General features: G+C 46.2%; 1 protein-coding gene across 4 annotated transcripts in view; it reads right to left on the bottom strand.

The window, feature by feature from the left end:
- The window catches only part of slc35f5 (solute carrier family 35 member F5), a 144,135-nt gene that overhangs the window by 111,479 nt on the left and 11,786 nt on the right, over positions 1-20,870 (bottom strand). For 2 of the 4 annotated variants that reach the window (XM_033024630.1, XM_033024633.1), the window contains exon 2: positions 3,081-3,126. The exons of the other annotated variants lie outside the window; for them this stretch is intronic. In XM_033024630.1, coding sequence (XP_032880521.1) covers positions 3,081-3,094 — 14 coding nt within the window. In that variant the 5' untranslated portion in view covers positions 3,095-3,126. The remainder of the gene's footprint in view (positions 1-3,080; positions 3,127-20,870) is intronic. 4 annotated transcript variants of the gene reach the window in all.

Genomic DNA, 20,870 nt, shown 5'->3' with positions numbered 1-20,870 from the left:
TTAGGATATTATGCTTCACAATCCTGGAATGATATGCTTAACATCTTAGAATAACAGTAGACTACTAAACAGGTACATGGAAGTTAAAGCTTTTACAACTGCCTATTGATTAACCATATTTGTAAAGATTTTAGGTGCAGTAGTTAAAAAGGACAAATCAAAGCTTACCCAATCTACAGAAATACAAAAATCTGTGAATACATTACTTTTATTCATTTTTATTAATATAATACATTAATTCACAAACCAAATTAGTTATAGCAATTGAAAGTATTCTGAAATATTGTAAAGTGGTTATTTCAAATAGTGATCACAAAGTTGAGCAAAGTGCTGGAGGAACTCAATGGGTCAGGCCACATCTGTGGAGGGAACAGACTTCTGAAGGGTTTCCACCCAAAATGTCCTCCGTCAATTTTCTCCACAGATGCTGCCTGACCCGCTGACCTCCTCCAGCACTTTGTTTTTTTTCCCCTCAAGATTCCAGCATCTGCAGTTTCTTGTCTCGGAGTAATAATAAGTTTATGTTTTCATGGACCTGAAACATTGATCTGAAAAGACACTTCTGATCCTATTCTCAGTCTCTTTCTTTTCACCAAATCACACTTTACTTTTGTAAGTAAAGACATCTTAGATAAAACCAAATAGGTTAACAATGTGTTAAACATTTGAACATTTTGTCTAAATCAAAATAGAAAGGATATACACCAATGCAATTTTTATACCTGTACCTCTAATTTTCGAAGAAATAATTAAAAATGGGAACAGTACCAAACACCTGGACCAAACAACCAAACTCACTGTTACAACCATAATAATATGAATCAAATGATAAATGCAAGGAGGAAATAAAAATATTTTAGGAATAAAATAGACATACTAGAATGCAAAAAGATATCATGCAGCTTCGAGTGTAATTAAATAAGTCTGATGATCAAACTAAAAAGACAATAATCAAAGGCTTTGTGAGCCCTTAAAAAAAGGAAAGTTAGCCAAAGGGGCAGGGAGGGACAAAGGAAACACTGGAGATGATTCATGCTTTAGGTCAGAAGTTTCAAATAAAATTGGAACAAATGCTGCTGATTATTTGAGAACACTGAAGAGCCTCAACAAATTAAAAAATATATATATCCACCATTTGAAAACAAAGATGAGAGAAATTTTGCAAGATCCCACTGATATGCACCCAGGCAAAGTAAAGGCATTGTAAAATAGTTGAGATGTATCCTAGTTAAGATAGAGAACGTTTAATCTCTTAAAAAGGTAAATAACAATTTAAGTTGCAAGCCAAAGAGCTCTACATCAATTGTGGGTAAATTCCTAAGCTTTTTTAATTTCTGGAAAGTTACAACTTCTCACGATTATGTGGCATATTGTGCTTCAATCATTTATTTCAATTTTGGGTAAAATTGAAAGAAATTGGGTTTAAAAAGAAGAGCAAATTTATTCTTGTATTCTTAACAAAGGGTAACTAGAGAGAGAGTGGGACTCCTCAGAAAAGAAAGCAGTCTGTATTTACCAAGGAGAAAGACAGGACAGAGGAACGGGGCAGTCAATGGAAGTCCCTTGAGAGCAGTCAGTGTTACGGTCGAAGAGGTGCTGAAGGTTCAATAGTGTATGAAGGGAGACAAATCTCCAGGGCCTGATCAGATATATCCGAGGGCATTGTGGGAAACCGGAGAGGAAATTGGGGGAGCCCTAGGTGAAATTTCCGAGTCGTCTTTAAATACAGGAGAGGTGCCAATAGACTCGATGTGGCAAATGTTGTGCTTCTATTCAAGAAGGGCTGCAGTGAAAATGCTGGCAACTATTGGCCAGTGAGCTTAACGTCTGTAGTTGGAAAGTAACTAGAGCATATTCTGAGGGATAGGATTTACAGGCATTTAGACGAACAAGGGCTGATTAGGGATGGTCAGCATGGGTTTGTGCGTTGGAGGTCGTGTTCAACAAATTTGATTGCATTTTTTGAAGACGTGACCAAAAAGGTCGATGAAGTCAGAGCTGTAGATGTTGTATATATGGACCTCAGCAAAGAATTAGACAAAGTGGTAGGCTGCTCTGGAAGGTTAGATCGCATGTAATCCAAGGAGATAGCTGAATGGATAGAGAATTTGCTTCATGGAAGGAAGAAGGGGGTGATGGTGGAAGGTTGCTTCTCAGACGGGAGGCCTGTGACTAATGGTGTGTTTCAGGGTTCGGTGCTGGGCCCATTACTGTTTGTTATCTATATCAATGATTTTTAATAAGAACATACACGGCAAGATTAGCAAGTTTGCAGATGATACAAAAGTGGGTGGTTTTGCAGATAGTGAAGATGGTTGTAAAACATTGTAGCAGGATCTTGATCGATTGGCCAGGTGGGCTGATGGCAATATGAGGTGTTGAATTATGGGAAGTGTAACATGGGCAGGACCTACACAGTAAGTGGTAGGGCTCTGGGGAGTGTTGTAGAGCAGAGGGATGGATTGGCACATTGGCCTTCATCAGTCAGTGTATTGAGTATAGAAGTTGGGAGGTCATGTTGCAGTTGTATAAGACATTGGTGATGCCATATTTAGAGTATTATGTTCAGTTCCGGGCACCATGTTATGGGAAAGATGTTGTCAAACTGGAAATATAAATGCACAGTCCCTTGCCCAGTGTAGGTGAATCGACGGCCAGAGGATATAGGTTTAAGGTGAAGAGGAAAACATTCAATAGGAATCTGAGGGGTAACTTTTTCACACAAAGGGTGGTGAGTGTACGGAACAAGCTACCAGAGGAGGTAGTTGAGGCAGGGACTATCCAAACATTTGGAAACAGTTAGACAGGTACATGGATAGGACAGGTTTGGAGGGATATGGACCAAATGTGAGCAGGTGGGACTAGTGTTGCTGGGACATGCTGGCCGGTGTGGGCAAGTTGGGCTGAAGGGCCTGTTTCCACACTGTATTACTCTATGACTCTATGATGAGTATTATTGCAGAGGAGATGCTTCACCTCTTTCTGGGGTGGACTGTAATCTACCCACTGACCCAAACCCACATCATCCACACTGGAATACATAGGACATCTCTCTTCATGCTTAACTCAGTTCGTCTTACCTCTTATTCCACATCTACTTTCCATCGCCTTTGGAAACTTGTATTGCTGTTTATCAACATGGGGACCAAAGTTGTGCCAATGAAAGTCAAAGAAGCCATTATGAGACTGAGAAACACGAATAAAACTGTTAGAGACATCAGCCAAACCTTAGGCTTACTAAATCAACTGTTTGGAACATCATTAAGAAGAAAGAGCACTGGTGAGCTTACTATTCAAAAGGGGGCTGGTAGGCCAAGGAAGGCCTCCGCAGCTGATGACAGAAAAATTATCTCTATAATAAAGAAAAATCCCCTAACACCTGTCCGACAGATCAGAAACACTCTTCAGGTGTGGATTTGTCAATGACCACTGTCTGCAGAAGACTTCATGAACAGAAATACAGAGGCAACACTGCAAGATGCAAACCACTGGTTAGCCGCAAAAATACGATGGCCAGGTTACAGTTTGCCAAGAAAACTAAAGGGGACTAGCTCCCAAAACAAGCATAAGGTAAAGGTGGCTGCAATACAGGCCTGGCAGAGCATCACCAGAGAGGACACCCAGCAACTGTTGATGTTCATGAATCACTCTTCAGGAGTCATAGGCTGTGGGCAGAGGAGCTTTTTTGTGCAGTTTTGTGACGCAACTCACGGAACTACATGAAATTTTCACATATTGTGTAAAGATATTATATAAATCATCCATGAAACTCGTCAAGAACAAAACATACACATTTTTATTAAATTATAGAAAAAACTGAAAATTTGCGGGTATCTTTAGTCCAATCAAAGCACGTTTGACATTGAGTTGGACGCCAGTTGGCCAATCACGCGCTTTGTTTCAGGCTAGCTAGGCAGGGAGCACACATCATGGCTGAGAGTGCTTCTACTGATGCCTGTTTTATTGCAGATTCCGATGAAGGTTCTTTGTTGTTCTGTGGAATACATGTCGTGGAAACTTGCAGCAGGGTAATTGAATTTAGTGAGAAAATCATTAAAGAAGTCTGAAGAATGTGCAGCTAAGTGGATAGAAGTGGAACAAAGCCTTGAAAGCAAAGTCCCTGCTGAGGTGCTGCAACACAAAGAGGACAGCCAAGTTGTGAAACCAGTGAAACATTGTGAATCAACTGGAACTGAAAGGTAAGATCTAAAGTCTGAATTTATGAAAATTAATCTGTATGGACTTTAATTAATTTAATTGCACCCTTTTATAATGTGATAAATGAGATTTGGAGGCTGTACATTCACTCATTCATTCATTCATTCATTCATTCATTCATTCATTCATTCATTCATTCATTCATGAGTTGAGGGCCTAAACTATGTGTCTCTGGATGTATGGTATGGTAAATTGGATTAGTAAGTATGCAGATGATACTAAGATAGGCGGTGTTGTGGATAATGAAGTAGATTTTCAAAGTCTACAGAGAGATTTAGGCCATTTGGAAGAGTGGGCTGAAAGATGGCAGATGGAGTTTAATGCTGATAAGTGTGAGGTGCTACATCTTGGCAGGACAAATTAAAATAGGACATACATGGTAAATGGTAGCGAATTGAGGAGTGCAGTTGAACAGAGGGATCTAGGAATAACTGTGCATAGTTCCCTGAAGGTGGAATCTCATGTAGATAGGGTGATAAAGAAAGCTTTTGGTGTGCTGGCCTTTATAAATCAGAGCATTGAGTATAAAAGTTGGGATGTAATGTTAAAATTGTACAAGGCATTGGTGAGGCCAATTCTGGAATATGGTGTACAATTTTGATTATAGGAAAGATGTCAACAAAATAGAGAGAGTACAGAGGAGATTTACTAGAATGTTGCCTGGGTTTCAGCAGAAAGGTTGAACAAGATAGGTCTTTATTCTTTGGAGCGCAGAAGGTTAAGGGGGGACTTGATAGAGATCTTTAAAATTATGAGAGGGATAGACAGAATTGACGTGGATAAGCTCTTTCCATTGAGAGTAGGGAAGATTCAAACAAGAGGATGAGATTTAAGAATTACGGGACAAAAGTTTAGGGGTAACATGAGGGGGAACTTCTTTACTCAGAGAGTGGTAGCCGTGTGGAATGAGCTTCCAGTGGAAGTGGTGGAGGCAGGTTCGATTTTATCATTTAAAAATAAATTGGATAGGTATATGGACGGGAAAGGAATGGAGGGTTATGGTCTGAGTGCAGGTCGATGGGACTAGGTGAGAGTAAGTGTTTGGCATGGACTAGAAGGGCCGAGATGGCCTGTTTCGGTGCTGTAATTGTTATATGGTATCCATAACAATGTAAATTAAACATTTTCACTAATGGCAGCTTGTTGAAGTCTAATAAGTTTTCTTTAACATCTATTCTCTGAGCTGCCTGCGATAACTTACCGGGAAAAAGCGCTACGACCGCGGGGCCTATGTACTTAACATAGTGAAGCCGCTGTCTCAATTAAGAAGCATCCGATTCGCGAACGCGGAGCGTGTTTAGATCATCTTTGCGGGGGAGGCGGGGAGGGAGGAAGGCTGTACATAGTGCCGTCCATAGCGGTCATTTCCAGGCCCCTACCACGGGAGAAAAACGGAGGAATATTCACTGCGCTTTATAGGCTTCCATTGGAATGAGAAATGGTCAGAAATGGCTGATGTTTATGTAGAAATGAATTGGTGTATGTGAACTTGAACTAATTTATCTATGGTAGTGTTATTCTCATTAACATTAAGAAGAGGTTGAAATTTTATGAATTGAAGTCCATGCAGACTTAATGACTATGAGATGGGTTTTTTTGTAGCCTCTGCCTGACTCTCCACTTGAACTTGAACTAACTTATCAATGGACTTCTCAAAACCTATCAAAAGACTTGGAATCTGATGAAGAATATTCAGATGAAGATCAGATGTAATGTAAACAAATAAATTGGGGACATAAATGATTATATAAAGTTTTATTTTAATGTCGATCGTTTCACTGTTTATTTGGTCAAATTATTTAAACAATGAGTGAATTATTTATGATAATAGTGTGCTGGTGAATGACAGTGCGACAGTCCACCCACCCATCCACACACACATCCATCCGTACGCACACTTCCACGCATGCACGCACACATACATCTGCACACACACACATCCACACATCCATCAGAACGCAGACATACATGTACACATCCATGCACACACATACATACACACTTACATCCACAGATACACGTTTGACAGGTATACACAGACAGACACACAAACTACAGATACTCAAACAATGCAACACTTTTAGGGTTATTTTAGGTTAAAGGTAATAGCCCTCATTTGCAAAGGCACCATCTAACATAAATATAGTTTTATTGTAGCTTAAAATGAATACTCATTGAGTAAACATTAGAGCATTCGATTCTTGGTCAGGATGTGACATTTACATCAGAAATAAGACAAGTCTCTTACAGGTCTGTCACCCAGCCTGGCACTGCCCCAGTCCCACTATGGCCGTTACCCCCATTCTCCCCACTATGGCAGTCAGTGGGGTTCAGTAAACGGGGGAACCCAGAGGATCCGTCCTGACCCTTTAATTAGGCAGGTTCATGAGCCCTTAAAACCTGGGACCTCTGCTGCAGTCTCATTAAATTTCCTATTAAAGCGGCTGGAAGATGCCTTCCAGGACTGTCCCCCAGCCCCACTATGGCTGTTACCCCCACTCTGCACACTGGCAGTCAGTGGGGTTCAGTAAAGGGAGGAACCCACAAGAACTGCCCTCACACATTAATTAGGCTGGTTCAGGAGCAGGACCCCTGTGACAATGTCATTAAAAAAACCTCACAATTATATTCATCATATTATTTTTATATAATATAATTATACTTAATTATATATGATTAGTCATATTTACAAGTTATATATATATATATATATGTATAATAATATAATTTAAATGGACTGCAACACGGAAATCGGTTGCCCATGGTGTAATATGGGCATTGGCCACTAGATGGCGATCTCATTTTCTAATTAGTTTAATTAATTAATGTGCAACTTTCGGCACTGACGAGTTATGGACATCCTTCTCAATTATATTTCATCTAAATCTGTGGAAAATATCATGTAGTTCCATGACGTGCGTCACGAAAATCGATTTCTAGACACATTTTTGATGCTCGGCCCACAGCCTATCAGGTGTGGATTTGAATACAGAGGCTACACTGCAAGATGAAAACCACTGGTTAGCCGCAAAAATATGATGGCCGGGTTAGAGTTTGCCAAGAAATACTTAAAAGACCAACCACAGTTCTGGAAAAAGGTCTTGTGGAGAGATGAGATAAAGATTAACAAATCAGAGTGATGGCAAGAACAAAGTATGGAGGAGAGAAGGAACTGCCCAAGATCCAAATCATACCACTTCATCTGTGAAATACGGTGGTGGGGGTGTTATGGCCTGGGCATGTATGGCTGCTGAAGGTACTGGCTTACTTATCTTCATTTCAATCACCCGATCTGAACCCAATTGCGCATGCAATTTATATGCTGAAGAGAAAACTGAAGGGGACTAGCCCCAAAAACAAACATAAGCTAAAGATGGCTGCAATACAGGCCTGGCAGACACCCAGCAACACCAGAGAAGACACCCAGCAACTGGTGAAGTCCATGAATCGCAGACTTCAAGCAGTCATTGCATGCAAAGGATCTGCAACAAAATACTAAGCATGACTACTTTCATTTACATGACATTGCTGTGTCCCAAACATTATGGTGCCCTGAAATGGGGGAACTGGACTATGTATAAACACTGCTGTAATTTCTACATGATGAAACCAAAATGTGTAAAAATGGCCTTTATTAAAATCTGACAATGTGCACAATGTCCACATGTGATTTATTCTATTCACAAGTCTCAAATTGTGGAGTACAGAGGCTAATACATAAATGATGGATCTTTGTCCCAAACATTGTGGAGGGCACTGTATCTCAACTACACTTCTTCCCACCCTGCTTCCTGCAAAGACTCTACCCCCTACTCCCTTAGATTCTACTATTGGGCAGTAAATGTTCGTTATTTAATGTTTTGGACAAAAGATTTAGAAGATACCCAATGCCCAGGGTGGATAAATCTTGAACATGTGGGCGGCGCGACTCTTGTCAGCAGCGGCCTCTGCAGTCCGTCTGTCTTTTTATTGTTTTCTGTCTTGTTCTATGTAGTTTTTATTGTTTTTTTTGTCGGGGTATGTGTGTGGGGGTGGGGTGGGTGGGGGAACTTTAAGGTCTTTCCCTGCACGGGAGACCCGACCTTTTCTTTGTCGGGTCTCCGTTGTCGTTGGGGCTGCAACGTGGAGCGGCCTCCAACAGGAATGACCTGGGGCTCCAGTCGCGGAGCTGCGGATTTACTCACCATCACGGAGCTGGCCGAGTCCGGAGCGGGTGTAGCTGTGGTGGAGCGCTGCTGTGACCCGACACCCGGAGATTCGGAAGCTCCTAGCGCAGGTCTGTGGACAGTAATACCGGGAGCCCGTGGGTCCCTGGTGGGAGACCACTTTTCGGGGCTTCCGCAACGGCGACTTCTCCCGCCCGAGTTGCGGGGTTGAAGATTACCTGGAGCGGGGCCTACATCACCGCCTCGCGTGGCTTGGAATGGCCGCGGGACTTTGTGAGCGCCCGCCGGGGCTCCAACACCAAGACCCGGTGCGTGGCCTTGCATCACCCGGCATGGCTTTAATGGCTGCGGGACATTTAACATCGCCCGCCGGGGGCTTTGACTCTGTCTTTGACTCTGACATGGGGGGGAGAGGGGAGTGCAGGGGAGAGATATGTTTAAGTTTTGCCTTCCATCACAGTGAGGAGGACTCACTGTGATGGATGTTTATGTGAATTGAATTGTGTTGGTGTGTGTCTTGGTTCTTTTTTTGTATGGCTGCAGAAACCAAATTTCGTTTGAACCTCATGTGAGGTTCAAATGACAATAAAAGGTATTGTATTGTATTGTATTGTGTTGTATACAAGGGCTTTTTTTTTCTAGTTTAGGGGGGTTTTGTTTCTTCCTTTTTTCTTTTTATCTTTTTGTTTTTTTTTCTACATATATAAGTTTTCTTTTAAACATTTAATTATATTTACATAGAGACCGGGAGGTCTATATTCAATGTGTATTTTGATACTGGACTCATATTTACGTTATACCTGTTATTAATGTAATCCTGATCCCTATGTATCAATATCATTGTTATGTTTATCATTATTCTTTTTGTTTTGTTTTTTGTTTTGTTTTTGTTTTTGGGAAAAAAAGCTAATAAAAAGATTTTAAAAGAAAGAAGATTTATTCTTATAGAAATCTCAAATTGTGGAGTACAGAGGCTAATACATAAATGATGGGTCTTTGTCCCAAACATTGTGGAAGGCACTGTATCTCGACTACACTTGTTCCCACCCTGTTTCCTGCAAAGACTCTACCCCCTACTCCCAATTCCTCCATCTACGTCGTATCTGTGCCCAAGATGAGGTGTTCCATACTAGGACATCCGAGATGTCTTTCTTTAGGGAACGGAGGTTCCCCTCTCCCATAATAGATGAGGCCTTCACTTGTGTCTCCTCGGTACCCCACAGCTCTGCCCTTGTTCCCCCTCCCCTTAGTCGCAACAGAGACAGAGTCCCTCTAGTCCTTACTTTCCACCCCATCAGCTGTCGCATACAACACATGATCCTCTGAAATTACTGCCACCTCCAACAGGATCCCATCACGAGCCACATTTTCCGATCTCCACCCCTTTCCGCCTTCCACAGAGACCATTCCCTCCGCAACTCCCTGGTTAGCTAATCCCTTCCCACTCAAACCACCCCCTTCCCTGGTACCTTCCCTGCATTCACAGAAAGTGCAACACCTGACACTATACCTGCTCCTTCGACTGTGTCCAGGAACCCCAACAGTCCTTTCTGGTTAGGCAGAGATTCACTTGCACCTACTGTATCCGTTGTTCAAGATGTGGACTCATGCATCGGCGAGAACAAACACAGACTGGACGATTGTTTCATGGAACACCTTCGCTCAGCCCGTCTGAACCTACCTGATCTCCAGGTTGCTGTACACTTTAATTCTCCTTCCCATTCCTGTACAGACCTTTCAGTCCTCGGTCTCCTCCATTGTCAGAGTGAGGCTAAATGCAATCTGGAGGAACAGCATCTCATATTTCGCTTGGGCAGTTTACAGCCAATGGTTTGAAAATTGATCTCTCTCACTTCAGGTAGCCCCGGCATTCCCTCTCTCTCTTTATCACCTCCCCCACCCGAGTCGCACTAGCTTCTCATTTTCACCCGACAAACAGTTAACAATGGCCTGTTTCCTTTATCAGTTACTTTTTTGCATATATCTTTCATTCATTGTTCTATATCTCTCCACACCACAATCCTATTATTCTATATCTCTCCACATCACATTTCAAAGTAACATTAGCAAATTTGCAGATTCAAAGTAACATTCAAAAAATATATTTTTCACACAGAGAGTGGTGAATCTGTTGAATTCTCTGAAGGTAGCTGAGGTCAGTTCATTGGCTATATTTAAGAGGGAGTTAGATGTGGCCCTTGTGGCTAAAGGGATCGGGGGTATCGCAGGTACAGGATACTGAGTTGGATGATCAGCCATGATCATATTGAATGGCGGTGTAGGCTCGAAGGGCCGAATGGCCTACTCCTGCACCTATTTTATATGTTTCGATTAGCAAATTTGCAGATGACAAAAAGCTGGGTGGCAGTGTGAACTGCGAGGAGGATGCTATGAGAATGCAGGGTGACTTGGACAGGTTCGGGGAGTGGGCAGATGCACGGCAGATGAAGTTTAATGCGCATAAATGTGAGGTTATTCACTTTGGTTGCAAAAACACCTGTACATCAGTCTATGAAAGTAAGCATGCAGGTACAGCAGGCAGTGAAGAAAGCGAATGGCATGTTGGCCTTTATAACAAGAGGAATCGAATATAGGAGCAAAGAGGTCCTTCTGCAGTTACAGTTACAGAGCCCTAGTGAGACCACATCTGGAGTATTGTGTGCAGTTTTGGTTCCCTAATTTGAGGAAGGACATTCTTGTTATTGAGGGAGTGCAGCGTAGGTTTACAAGGTTAATTCCCAGGGATGGCGGGTCTGTCATATGCTGAGAGAATGGAGCAGCTGGACTTGTACACTCTGGAGTTTAGAGGAAGCCATTTAGAACGGAGACGAGGAAACACTTTTTCTCACAGAGAGTGGTGAGTCTGTGGAATTCTCTGCCTCAGAGGGCGGTGGAGGCAGGTTCCCTGGATGCTTTCAAAAGAGAGCTAGATAGGGCTCTTAAAAATAGCGGAGTCCGGGATATGGGGAGAAGGCAGGAACGGGGAACTGATTGGGGATGATCAGCCATGATTACATTGAACTGGCTTACATGATTACAGTGCTAGCTCGAAGGGTCGAATGGCCTACTCCTGCACCTATTGAATTGAATTGAATTCCTTTATTGTCATTTAGACCTTACGGTCTGAACGAAATTTCGTGCCTGCAGTCATACATACATCATACAATAATAAACAACACTAAACACAAATTAACATCCACCACAGTGTATCCTCCAAGCACCTCCTCACTGTGGTGGAGGCAAAAATCTTAGGGCTGCAGTCTCTTCCCTCCTCTTCTCCCTCTGTGCTGAGGTGATTCCCCACCGGGCGATGGCACAAACAGTCCCGCGGCTCACCGAACCCCGCAAACGGGCCGGCTCAAACACCGCGGCCCGGGGTGGTCGAAGCTGCCGCCCTCCAGTCCAGTGGTCGCAGCCACTGGCCCGCGGCTGAACCCAGGACTCGGGTCATAGCCGCCAGAACGCCGTCCCAGCCACCCGAGCACCGTTCCAGCCCCGAGCCGGATCGCCCTCACGTGAGTGCCGTTCCTCCCTCGAGCTGGGCCGCTCCGACGGGAGTGCCGTTCCTCCCTCGAGCTGGGCCGCTCCGACGGGAGTGCCGTTCCTCCCTCGAGCTGGGCCGCTCCGACGGGAGTGCCGTTCCTCCCTCGAGCTGGGCCGCTCCGACGGGAGCACCATTCCACCTCGGGCTGGGCCGCTCCGATGGGAGCGCCACAGTCCCCCCGGGAGAGTCTCAGACCCTCGCCAGGCCGCCCTCACGGGAGCGTCACAGCCCCTCACGGGAGCGCCGTTCCAGCCCCGAGCTGGGTCGCCCTCACGGGAGCGAGCCCAGGGTGAGTCCTGACTGGCTGCCTCCGGAGTCTCGAGGTCGCCAGCTCCGCCATTAGGCCTCAGCGCGGACGGAGGCAGAGTAGGGGGATACGACAAAAAAGTCGCATTCCCCCGAAGGGAGAGACAGCAAGCCCCGTTTCAACCCCCCACCCCCACCCCCACCCCCCACATAAACACAACCTAAAAACCAAAAACTTAACTAGACAAAACGAAAAAACACAACACAAAAAAGTAAAGACAAACGGACTGCAGGCGAGCCGCAGACGTTCACCAGCGCCGCCACTTCCTATTGTCTATTATCACCATCTATATCTTTCGTTTCCCTTATCCCTAACCAGTCTGAAGGATCTCGAGCCGAAGCGTCACCCATTCCTTCTCTCCAGAGATGCTGCCTGTCCCGCTGAGTTACTCCAGCTTTTTGTGTCTATCTTCTGTTATCTCTAGGTGTTATCTTTGCAAAAATAACATATTTAGCAGGGCTCTCAATTAACTTTTTTTCCCTCTGTTGCCAGTCAGGCAACCTAGGCAGCTTTTTAGGTTACCAAATGACAGTTCAGGTGGTCATTTAAGACTGCTTGCATGACGCGTGCGATAATGTGCTCGTACGAAGTGCGTAGCTACCAGTCGGAATTATGCTCAATGAAGCATTCACAGTAATATGATCTGGTCATTCATTTGCTGTTTGTAGGACTCTGTTGTGTACACATTGGGAGCTGTTTTCTGCATTCAGGGCTCTCGCTTAACTTTTTTTCCCTGGTGCCAGACGGGCAACGTTGGCAGCTTTTTCGGTTCCCAAATGACAGTTTAGGTGGTCATTAGATGGCTTGCATGATGCGTGCGATAATACGATCGGACGAAGTGCGTAGCTACCAGTTGGAATTATGCTCAATGAAGCATTCACATATTATTTCTGCTTCAAATAAAGTCACAAACTAAACATATTCACCAATCAAGACATGATATATACCACAATGCCATGCAGCAAAATTATAATACAGTATCTCAACTCTTTTTGCACATTGCAATGAATGCAATTTCTATTATTTCTTTCCACTTCCAAACAAAAATGTGGGGTTGGATTATTCAGCGTATGATCAACCTGTGTCAATAAATCCTGGACCATGGTAACATATATGCTTAACCATACACACCACAGATTGATGCAAGCATGTTCTCTGTGAAGGACCAAAAATTATCATGACATGGCCATAGCATGGGTCGTTATTGCTATTGGTACATAAACACTCTCGCTTCCCACATAATTTATCCACAACAAAATATACAGGTTGCAAGGAAATTTCTAAAGGCATTTTATGATTATAGCTGTTAAAACCGACTATACTGACAGGTTAAACATTACACTAACTGACAAGAGATGGCCAAAGGACATAACTGCAGCAAATGTTCTTTTCGCAATATGTTTAAAGGTGTCAAACGCCACATTACCGGACATTCAGATTACATGCATGTGTTGTGAACAGCAATGAAGATACCCAGTTTGTACGCACCAGATTTAAAAAAATTATTAATAAACGCTGTTTCCATCATTCCCACTTCAGAATTAATGTTAAAATTTCAACTGAAATATCTCCTGACCAAATTTGTGATGTATATGACCGACTGTAGAGGTAAAACCTGGATAAATCCACGTATATTTGTGAATGTTGCTCATTAAATAACTACAGTAATTTAACTCCATATTAAGAGCATTGATATGCCTTTAAAATGAATTCTGTAATAACGTGTCAACGGGAGCAATGACAATCGAACACTGCGGTTTTAATGTTTCACGTGTTCACAATTTAATTAATCCATCTTTATGGATTAAAACAAATAATAACATTGGGAATTAAAACACATTTGATTGCATTCTGTTATCAAACATAGTGAATGTTCGCTCTGAAGACATTTCCAGCGCAGTAGGGTCGGGGTGAATCAGATGGGGGGGGGGGGATTGAGAAGGCAATCTGTGCGGGATGGATGGATTGAGGCAGGGGAATTAGTGCGTGTTGGTTGAAGTAGGTAAAATTGTGAGGGGAGAGCGCGGGGGATGTCAGTGGGGGTTGAATGGGGGGGATCAGTACGGGATGGATGGGGGGATCAGTACAGGATGGATGGGGGGAGGTTAGTGCAGGATGAATGGCGGGATCAGTACAGGATGAATGGGGGGGGGGGTCAGTACAGTGTGGATTGGGTGGTCTGTGCAGGATGAATGGGCGGTTCACTACAGGATGAATGGGGGGTTCAGTGCAGGATTGCTGGGGAGATCAGTACAGGATGAATGGGGGGGGGGGATTAGTACAGGATGAATGGGCAGATCACTACAGGATGGATGGGGTCGGTGCAGGATAAATGAAGGGGAGATCAGTACAGGATGAATGGAGGGTAAGCAGTGCAGGATGGATGGGAAGGGGGGTCAGTACAGGATGAATTGGGGGACCAGTGTAGGATGGATGGGGGGGTGGCGAATCAATGCAAGGTGGATAGGGAGATCAGTGCAGGATGAATATATAGGGGGGGAGGTAGATGGGGAGGGGAGCACAGGGGATGTCAGTGAGGACTGAATAAAGGCGGGAATGGGGATCAGTGCGGGATGAAGAGGATAAGGGAGGTGGAGGGGGGGCGTACAAGAAAGAGAAAGGGGGGAAGGGGCTGAGGAGGTGGGGAAGAAGGAAGGTCAGCGCTCCACGGACAACACCGGCATCATCGCCCCACTGCCTTGGCCGTCCCTATCCACCACCAAGTGCCGCCGCCAAAGGGGGAGGCAGATGGGATCTCCTCGCCACCGCCTCCCCGCCAGCCAACAGGAAGGTGCGGGGCCGAGCGATGCAGGTGCTTCAGATGGCGGAAGGGAGCCTCCCTCTTCCTCCCTCCCTCCCTCTCCCGGCCTTGGTATGCGGGAGGGTTTATTTTAAAAGCGGTTATTCGCTATGAGGGCGGACAAGGTGCGGGGGGTGGAGGAGGAGGTGGAACCGCTGTCGCCGTCCCTTATTCCTTTTCTTCAGAGATGCTGCCTGACCTGCTGAGTTATACCTGTTTTTTATATCTTCGGTATAAACCAATATCTGCAGTATCAAGCAGGGCAAAATAACACGGCTTTTAGTTTGCCCGGCGGGACTTTAGGTGGCCATTGGCAACTGGGCAGCTGTTAATTTCGAGCTCTGATTTAGTCCGTTTTTCAGTTCGCCTTGTATTTTGTTTTAATGCAGAGTCATACAGCACGGAACCAGGCCCTTGGGCCCAACTTGCCCATACCGACTAAAATGCCCATCTACACTAGTTCTACCTGCCCCGTTTATCCAATATACCTTTAAACATAGAAACCTAGAAAATAGGTGCAGGAGGAGGCCATTCGGCCCTTTGATTCATTACGATCATGGCTGATTGTCCCCAATCAATAACCCGTGCCTGCTTTCTCCCCATATCCCTTGATTCCATTAGCCCTTAGAGCACTATCTAACTCTCTCTTAAACATTGTACCTGTCCAAGTTTCTTTTAAATGTTGTTATAGTACCCGCCTAGAACCTCCTCTGGCAGCTCGTTCCATATACCCACAACCCTCTGTGTGAAATGTTCCTCAGGTTCCTGGTACATATTCAGGGCTGCCAACTCTCACTCTTTGAGCGTGAGACTCACGCCCTCAAGCAAACTCTCACGCCCTCACGCTGATCAGACATTTCTCACGCTCAGTGGTGAGATATTTTGTGATCAACGAAAATGTCAAAACTCGGATAAATTGCATGGTCCGCGGGTGTTGGAGAGCAGGGGCTGCGGGAGGGATGGGAGCAGAACCAGCGGCGGGAACAGATGCGGGGAGCCGGGACTGGTGAGTGTTTTCGGCGCTGTCGAGTGTTTGCGGGGCTGATGAGTCGCTCGCTGCAGCTCTGGCCATGGAGCACTCCGGACAGTGCGAGTGTCCCGGGCCGTGGAGCCGTCGGGAGCGTTGTGCCTCTGCCGCGCGAGTCTATGTGCCGAAGGGACAGACTCTCAAAGGGAGGTGGAGAGAGAGAGAGAGGGGAAGGAGACAGGGAGACAGTGGGGAGAGAAAGAGAGAGGGGGGTGAGAGGAGAGAGAGGGGAGAGACCGAGGGGGCGTGAATGGAGAGAGAGAAGAGGGAGAGAGAAGAGGGAGAGAGAAGAGGGAGAGGGAGGAGAGAGAGGTAGGGGAGGAGAGGGGGGGAGAGTGAGGTGGGAGAGGGGGGGGGGGAGAGAGAGAGAGGGGAAAGAGAAAGGTGGTGAGAGGGACAGAACAGAAGGAGGAAGAGAGAGGGGGTGGAGAGGGAGGAGAGAATAGGAGAGAGAGAGGGGGAAGAGAGAGGGGAGAGAGGGGGAAAGAGAGATAGATGGGGGCAAAGAGAAAGAGGAGATAGAGACAGAGGGAGGAAAGAGAGAGGGCGGAGAGAGAGCCAGGGGGAGAGTGACGGTGGGACGGAGCAATGGGGGAAAGAGGGACGAGAGAGATGAGAGAGAGAGAGAGGGGGGGGAGAGAGAGAGAGGTGAGAGGACGAGACAGAGAGAGAGGGGGAGAGGTGGAGAGAGGGAGGAGAAAGAGGAGAGGGGGAGAGAGGGGGGAAAGAGAGGGAGGGAGAAGAGAAGAGGGGGAGAGAGAGAAGAAAGAGAGGGGGGGAGAGTAAGGGGAAAGAGAGGGGAGAGAGAGTTAGTGGAAAGAGAAGGGAGAGAGAGGGAGAGGGGGGGAGAGCAGAGAGAGGGGACGAGAGAGAGGGGGAGAGTGAGGGTGGGAGGGAGAGAGGGGGAAGAGAGAGGGGAGAGACAGGGAGAGAGAGAGACAGGGAGAGAGAGAGGGGGAGAGAGAGGGGGAGAGAGGGAGGGGGAGAGAGAGAGAGGGAGCGAGGGGGAGAGAGAGGGGGGGAGGGAGAGGGGGGGAGAGAGAGGGGTGGAGAGAGAGGGGGAGAGAGAGAGGGAGAGAGAGAGAGGGGGAGAGAAGGGGGGAGAGAGAGGGGAGAGAGGGGGGATAGAGGGAGAGAGAGAGAGGGGGGGTGAGAGAGGGAGAGAGAGAGAGAGAGAGAGAGTTGGAGGAAGAGAGGGGAAGGAGAGAGTAGGGGAAGAGAAGAGAGACGAGAGGGAGGGGGAGAGAGAGAGAGAGGGGGGAGAGAGGAGGGAGAGAGAGAGGGGAGAGAGAGAGGGGGGGGGAGAGAGGGGAAAGGGAGAGAGGGGGAAGAGAGAGAGAGAGAGGAGGGAGAGAGGAGAGAGAGAGAGAGGAGGGAGAGGGGAGAGGGGAAGAGAGGAGGGAGAGGGGAAGAGAGAGGGATGAAAGTGAGGTGGGAGGGAGAGAGGGGATAGAAAGAGAGGTGGAGAGAGGGGAGAGAGAGAGAGAGGAGAGAGAGAGGGGGAGAGAGAGAGAGAGAGGGGGGGAGAGGGAGAGGGGGATAGAGAGGCAGGGCTGCCAACTCCCATGCATTGAGCGTGAGAATCACGCATTTCACCGAATTCTCATGCTGATCACAAATTTCTCTCGCTCTGTTGTGAGAAATTCTGTGATCAACGAAAATTTCAAAACTCATATCAACTGCATGGGCGTTGGAAGCAGAAGCAGGGACAGATGCGGACGGGGAGCGGGGCTGGCAAGTCGCTCACTGCAGCTCCGGCCATGGAGCAGCCTCAGTGCAAGAGTCCCGGGCCGTCGGAGGCGTCGAAGCGTTGCGCCGCTGCCGTGAGAGTCTCTGTGCCGAATTCGCCCAGGTGACCGGCATGGATCAGGCTGCGGCTCGGTGCATCCTGGAGGACAACCAGTGGCTGCTGGAAGTAAGTACCAAGCACTGGGTAGATACGGTGGAAGACAGTGGACTTCAAATGGGGGTGGTTGGTGAAAGCATCCTGCTTGCCTGCTAGATTTTCACTTACTGTAACTGCAGGAAAAATGTTCCCGATGTTGGGGGAGTTCAGAACCATGGGTCACAGTTTAAGAATAAAGGGGGGGCCAGTTAGGACTGAGATGAGAACAAACTTTCTTCACGAAGAGAGTTGTGAATCTGTGGAATTCTCTGCCACAGAAGGCAGTGCAGGCCAATTCACTGGATGTTTTCAAGAGAGAGTTACATTTAGTTCTTGGGGCTAACGACATCATGGGTTATGGGGAAAAAACAGGAAAGAGGTACTGATTTTAGATGAATAGCCATGATCATATTGAATGGCAGTGCTGGCTCGAAGGGCCGATGGCCTATTCCTGCACCTATTTTCTATGTTTCTATGCTTGAGTATATGGCAATACAACTTGATCACATGATTTTGAAGCATTCATGCATGGTGGAGGTATAATGTAGTCATAGAGTGATACAGTGTGAAAACAGGCCCTTCGGTGCAACTTGCCCACACCCGCCAACATGTCCCAGCTACGCCACCTGCTTTTGGTCCATACCTCCAAACCTGTCCTATCCATGTATCAGTCTAACTTTTTCTTAAATGTTGGGATGGTCTCTGCCTCAACTACCTCCTCTGGCAGCTTGTTCCATACACCCATCACGCTTTGTGTGGATAAAGTTACCCCTTAAAAAGTTACCTCTTAAAAATACTTCATACAAAAAACATTGAAATCATACTTCTACAGTGCACTAAAACATGATTTTAATACATCAAATTTCAAAAGGTTCCTACCCTGGGAGGGGGGACACCCTTATTCCACACCCTCTCCCCACTCGGTTGTTCCACTCCCTCACCGGGTACCCCCAAGGCCAGTGATCAGTGATCGCACAGCCTCCCCCCTTTCAAAAACGCTCCAATCCAATTTAAAGCATATATATTGCATTCAAGTGTAAGTTAAAAGACTTACTACAGTATGCACCATATTGCACAATTTCAAGCTGACAAATGCAAATGTTCCGTACCAATGGGAGGGGGAAGCCCTCCTCCCACCTCCCCCCCCCCCCCCCCGGTCGCTATGCTCCTTCGGGCTTGGTCTTTCGCAATTTCTCACTCCCAACTCTCACCCAATGTTGGCAGCCCTGCATATTTCTCTTTTCACCTTAAACCTATGTCTCTTAATTCTTGATTCCCCTACTCTAGGTAAAAGGCTCTGTGCATTTACCCCATCAATTTCCCTCATGGTCATGTACGATCACCCCTGATCCTGCTGCACCCCAAGGGATAAAGCCCTAACCTGCTCAACCATCCCCGATAACTCAGGGCATCAAGTTCTGGCAACATCCTCGAAAATCTTCTCTGCACACTTTCCAGCAAGACATGAACTATAATCATTAAATAATTATTAATAACTACATGAATTGGTAGAATCAAGCATCAACTACAGTTTAATTAACTTTAAAATTTGATAACCACTTCAAAGCAAAGAATACTCTTCTGAAAGAAAACTGTACAGCCACTTGAAAACCAAAAATAAATAATAAATTATATAAATTATTGTTGCTACTATCCTCTGATTAAATGTACTCAAATTCTAGATTATATAATAAGATGCAAACCAAATTTGCACTCCCTTATTGAACTTTATGAAAATGAAAACTTTCATCTTTGAGATCTCAGTTTCAAATCTATCCTCCACTGAGGAAATAAAAGCTTCTTCTGTTTGCTGGCAATGAGGATCTAATGTAAAATGAGCTCATACTTCAGTGTGACAGACGTTTCAGCTTTAGTTTGGCAGTTATTAGTTCTTTCATTCAGAGAGGCCATGGGTTGTGAAACTGGAGAAGATGCACATGGATGCAATTAAGGACTACTCTTCCGAAATAGTGGTTGAGGTACAGTACTGGGGTCAGAATACAGGAAGCATTTTGCCTGCATCCAGCTGTTCCACAGCTGATCAGGGAGTACTCTCCCAATAAGCGGGTTTGGTATTCCAACTGCGCATGCAGACCTGCGCCTCATTCGCAGCCAGGATCGATCCCGGGTCTCCGGCGCCGCGATCGCTGCCGAACCGCCACTGGACCATCCCCGTCCCCTCGCCGGGTTAACCTACCGCCCCTGCCTGGACTTACAGGAATGACGATCCAGGATTACAGCCAGCGTGGAGAAGCAGTGCAAACTCCATGGCTCCGAGCTGGTGTCCCATCAGTCCAGGCAGGGCTGGTAGATTAACCCGGCAAGACAGGCAGAGTTGAGCTGGATTTAGCGCTGCTTCTCCCAACTGACTCCCGACGTCTCTGGCCGCCCCAAGATGGCAGGGCAGTTTGGCGGCGATTATGCCGCCGGAGACCCGAGTTCGGTCCTGGTTGCAGATGAGGCACAGGTCTGTGTCCATGCTGCGGCACGGCTGCAGAGAGTCTTTAATCGCTTGTGACCTATGACAAATCCCATGATTCCTTTCGTTTTTCGGAATACCAAACTCGCTTATTGTAAATGGAAAATGTTCCATTCATTCCTCATCTTTATAACAGATTTTAATTATTAACTAGACCAAGTGCAGACCCGTTCGGTCTGTTCCCCCAACATGTGGTTGCGGGGAGGGGGGGTCTGGGGGGTACCATGCGGCGTCACACACACTAACTACCCCCCCCCGCCTACTCGCTAACTACCCCCCTTGATAGTATATTAATATTATTAATTTGCTCCTTTTACCCCATAACCGCCCTATCCACTGACGCATAGCCCCCAACTTGCAGGCACGTCTAGAGAGGGAGGGGAGGGGGGGGGGGTTGTAAGAGAGTGAGGGCAGAGCGAGAATGGGGAGAGACAGAGACAGAAG

Source organism: Amblyraja radiata, chromosome 7 (genome assembly GCF_010909765.2).
Source record: "Amblyraja radiata isolate CabotCenter1 chromosome 7, sAmbRad1.1.pri, whole genome shotgun sequence".
Classification (NCBI taxonomy): Eukaryota; Metazoa; Chordata; class Chondrichthyes; order Rajiformes; family Rajidae; genus Amblyraja; species Amblyraja radiata.
The sequence above is the reverse complement of the archived record's forward strand: the minus strand, read 5'-3'. Positions and strand labels throughout refer to the sequence as shown.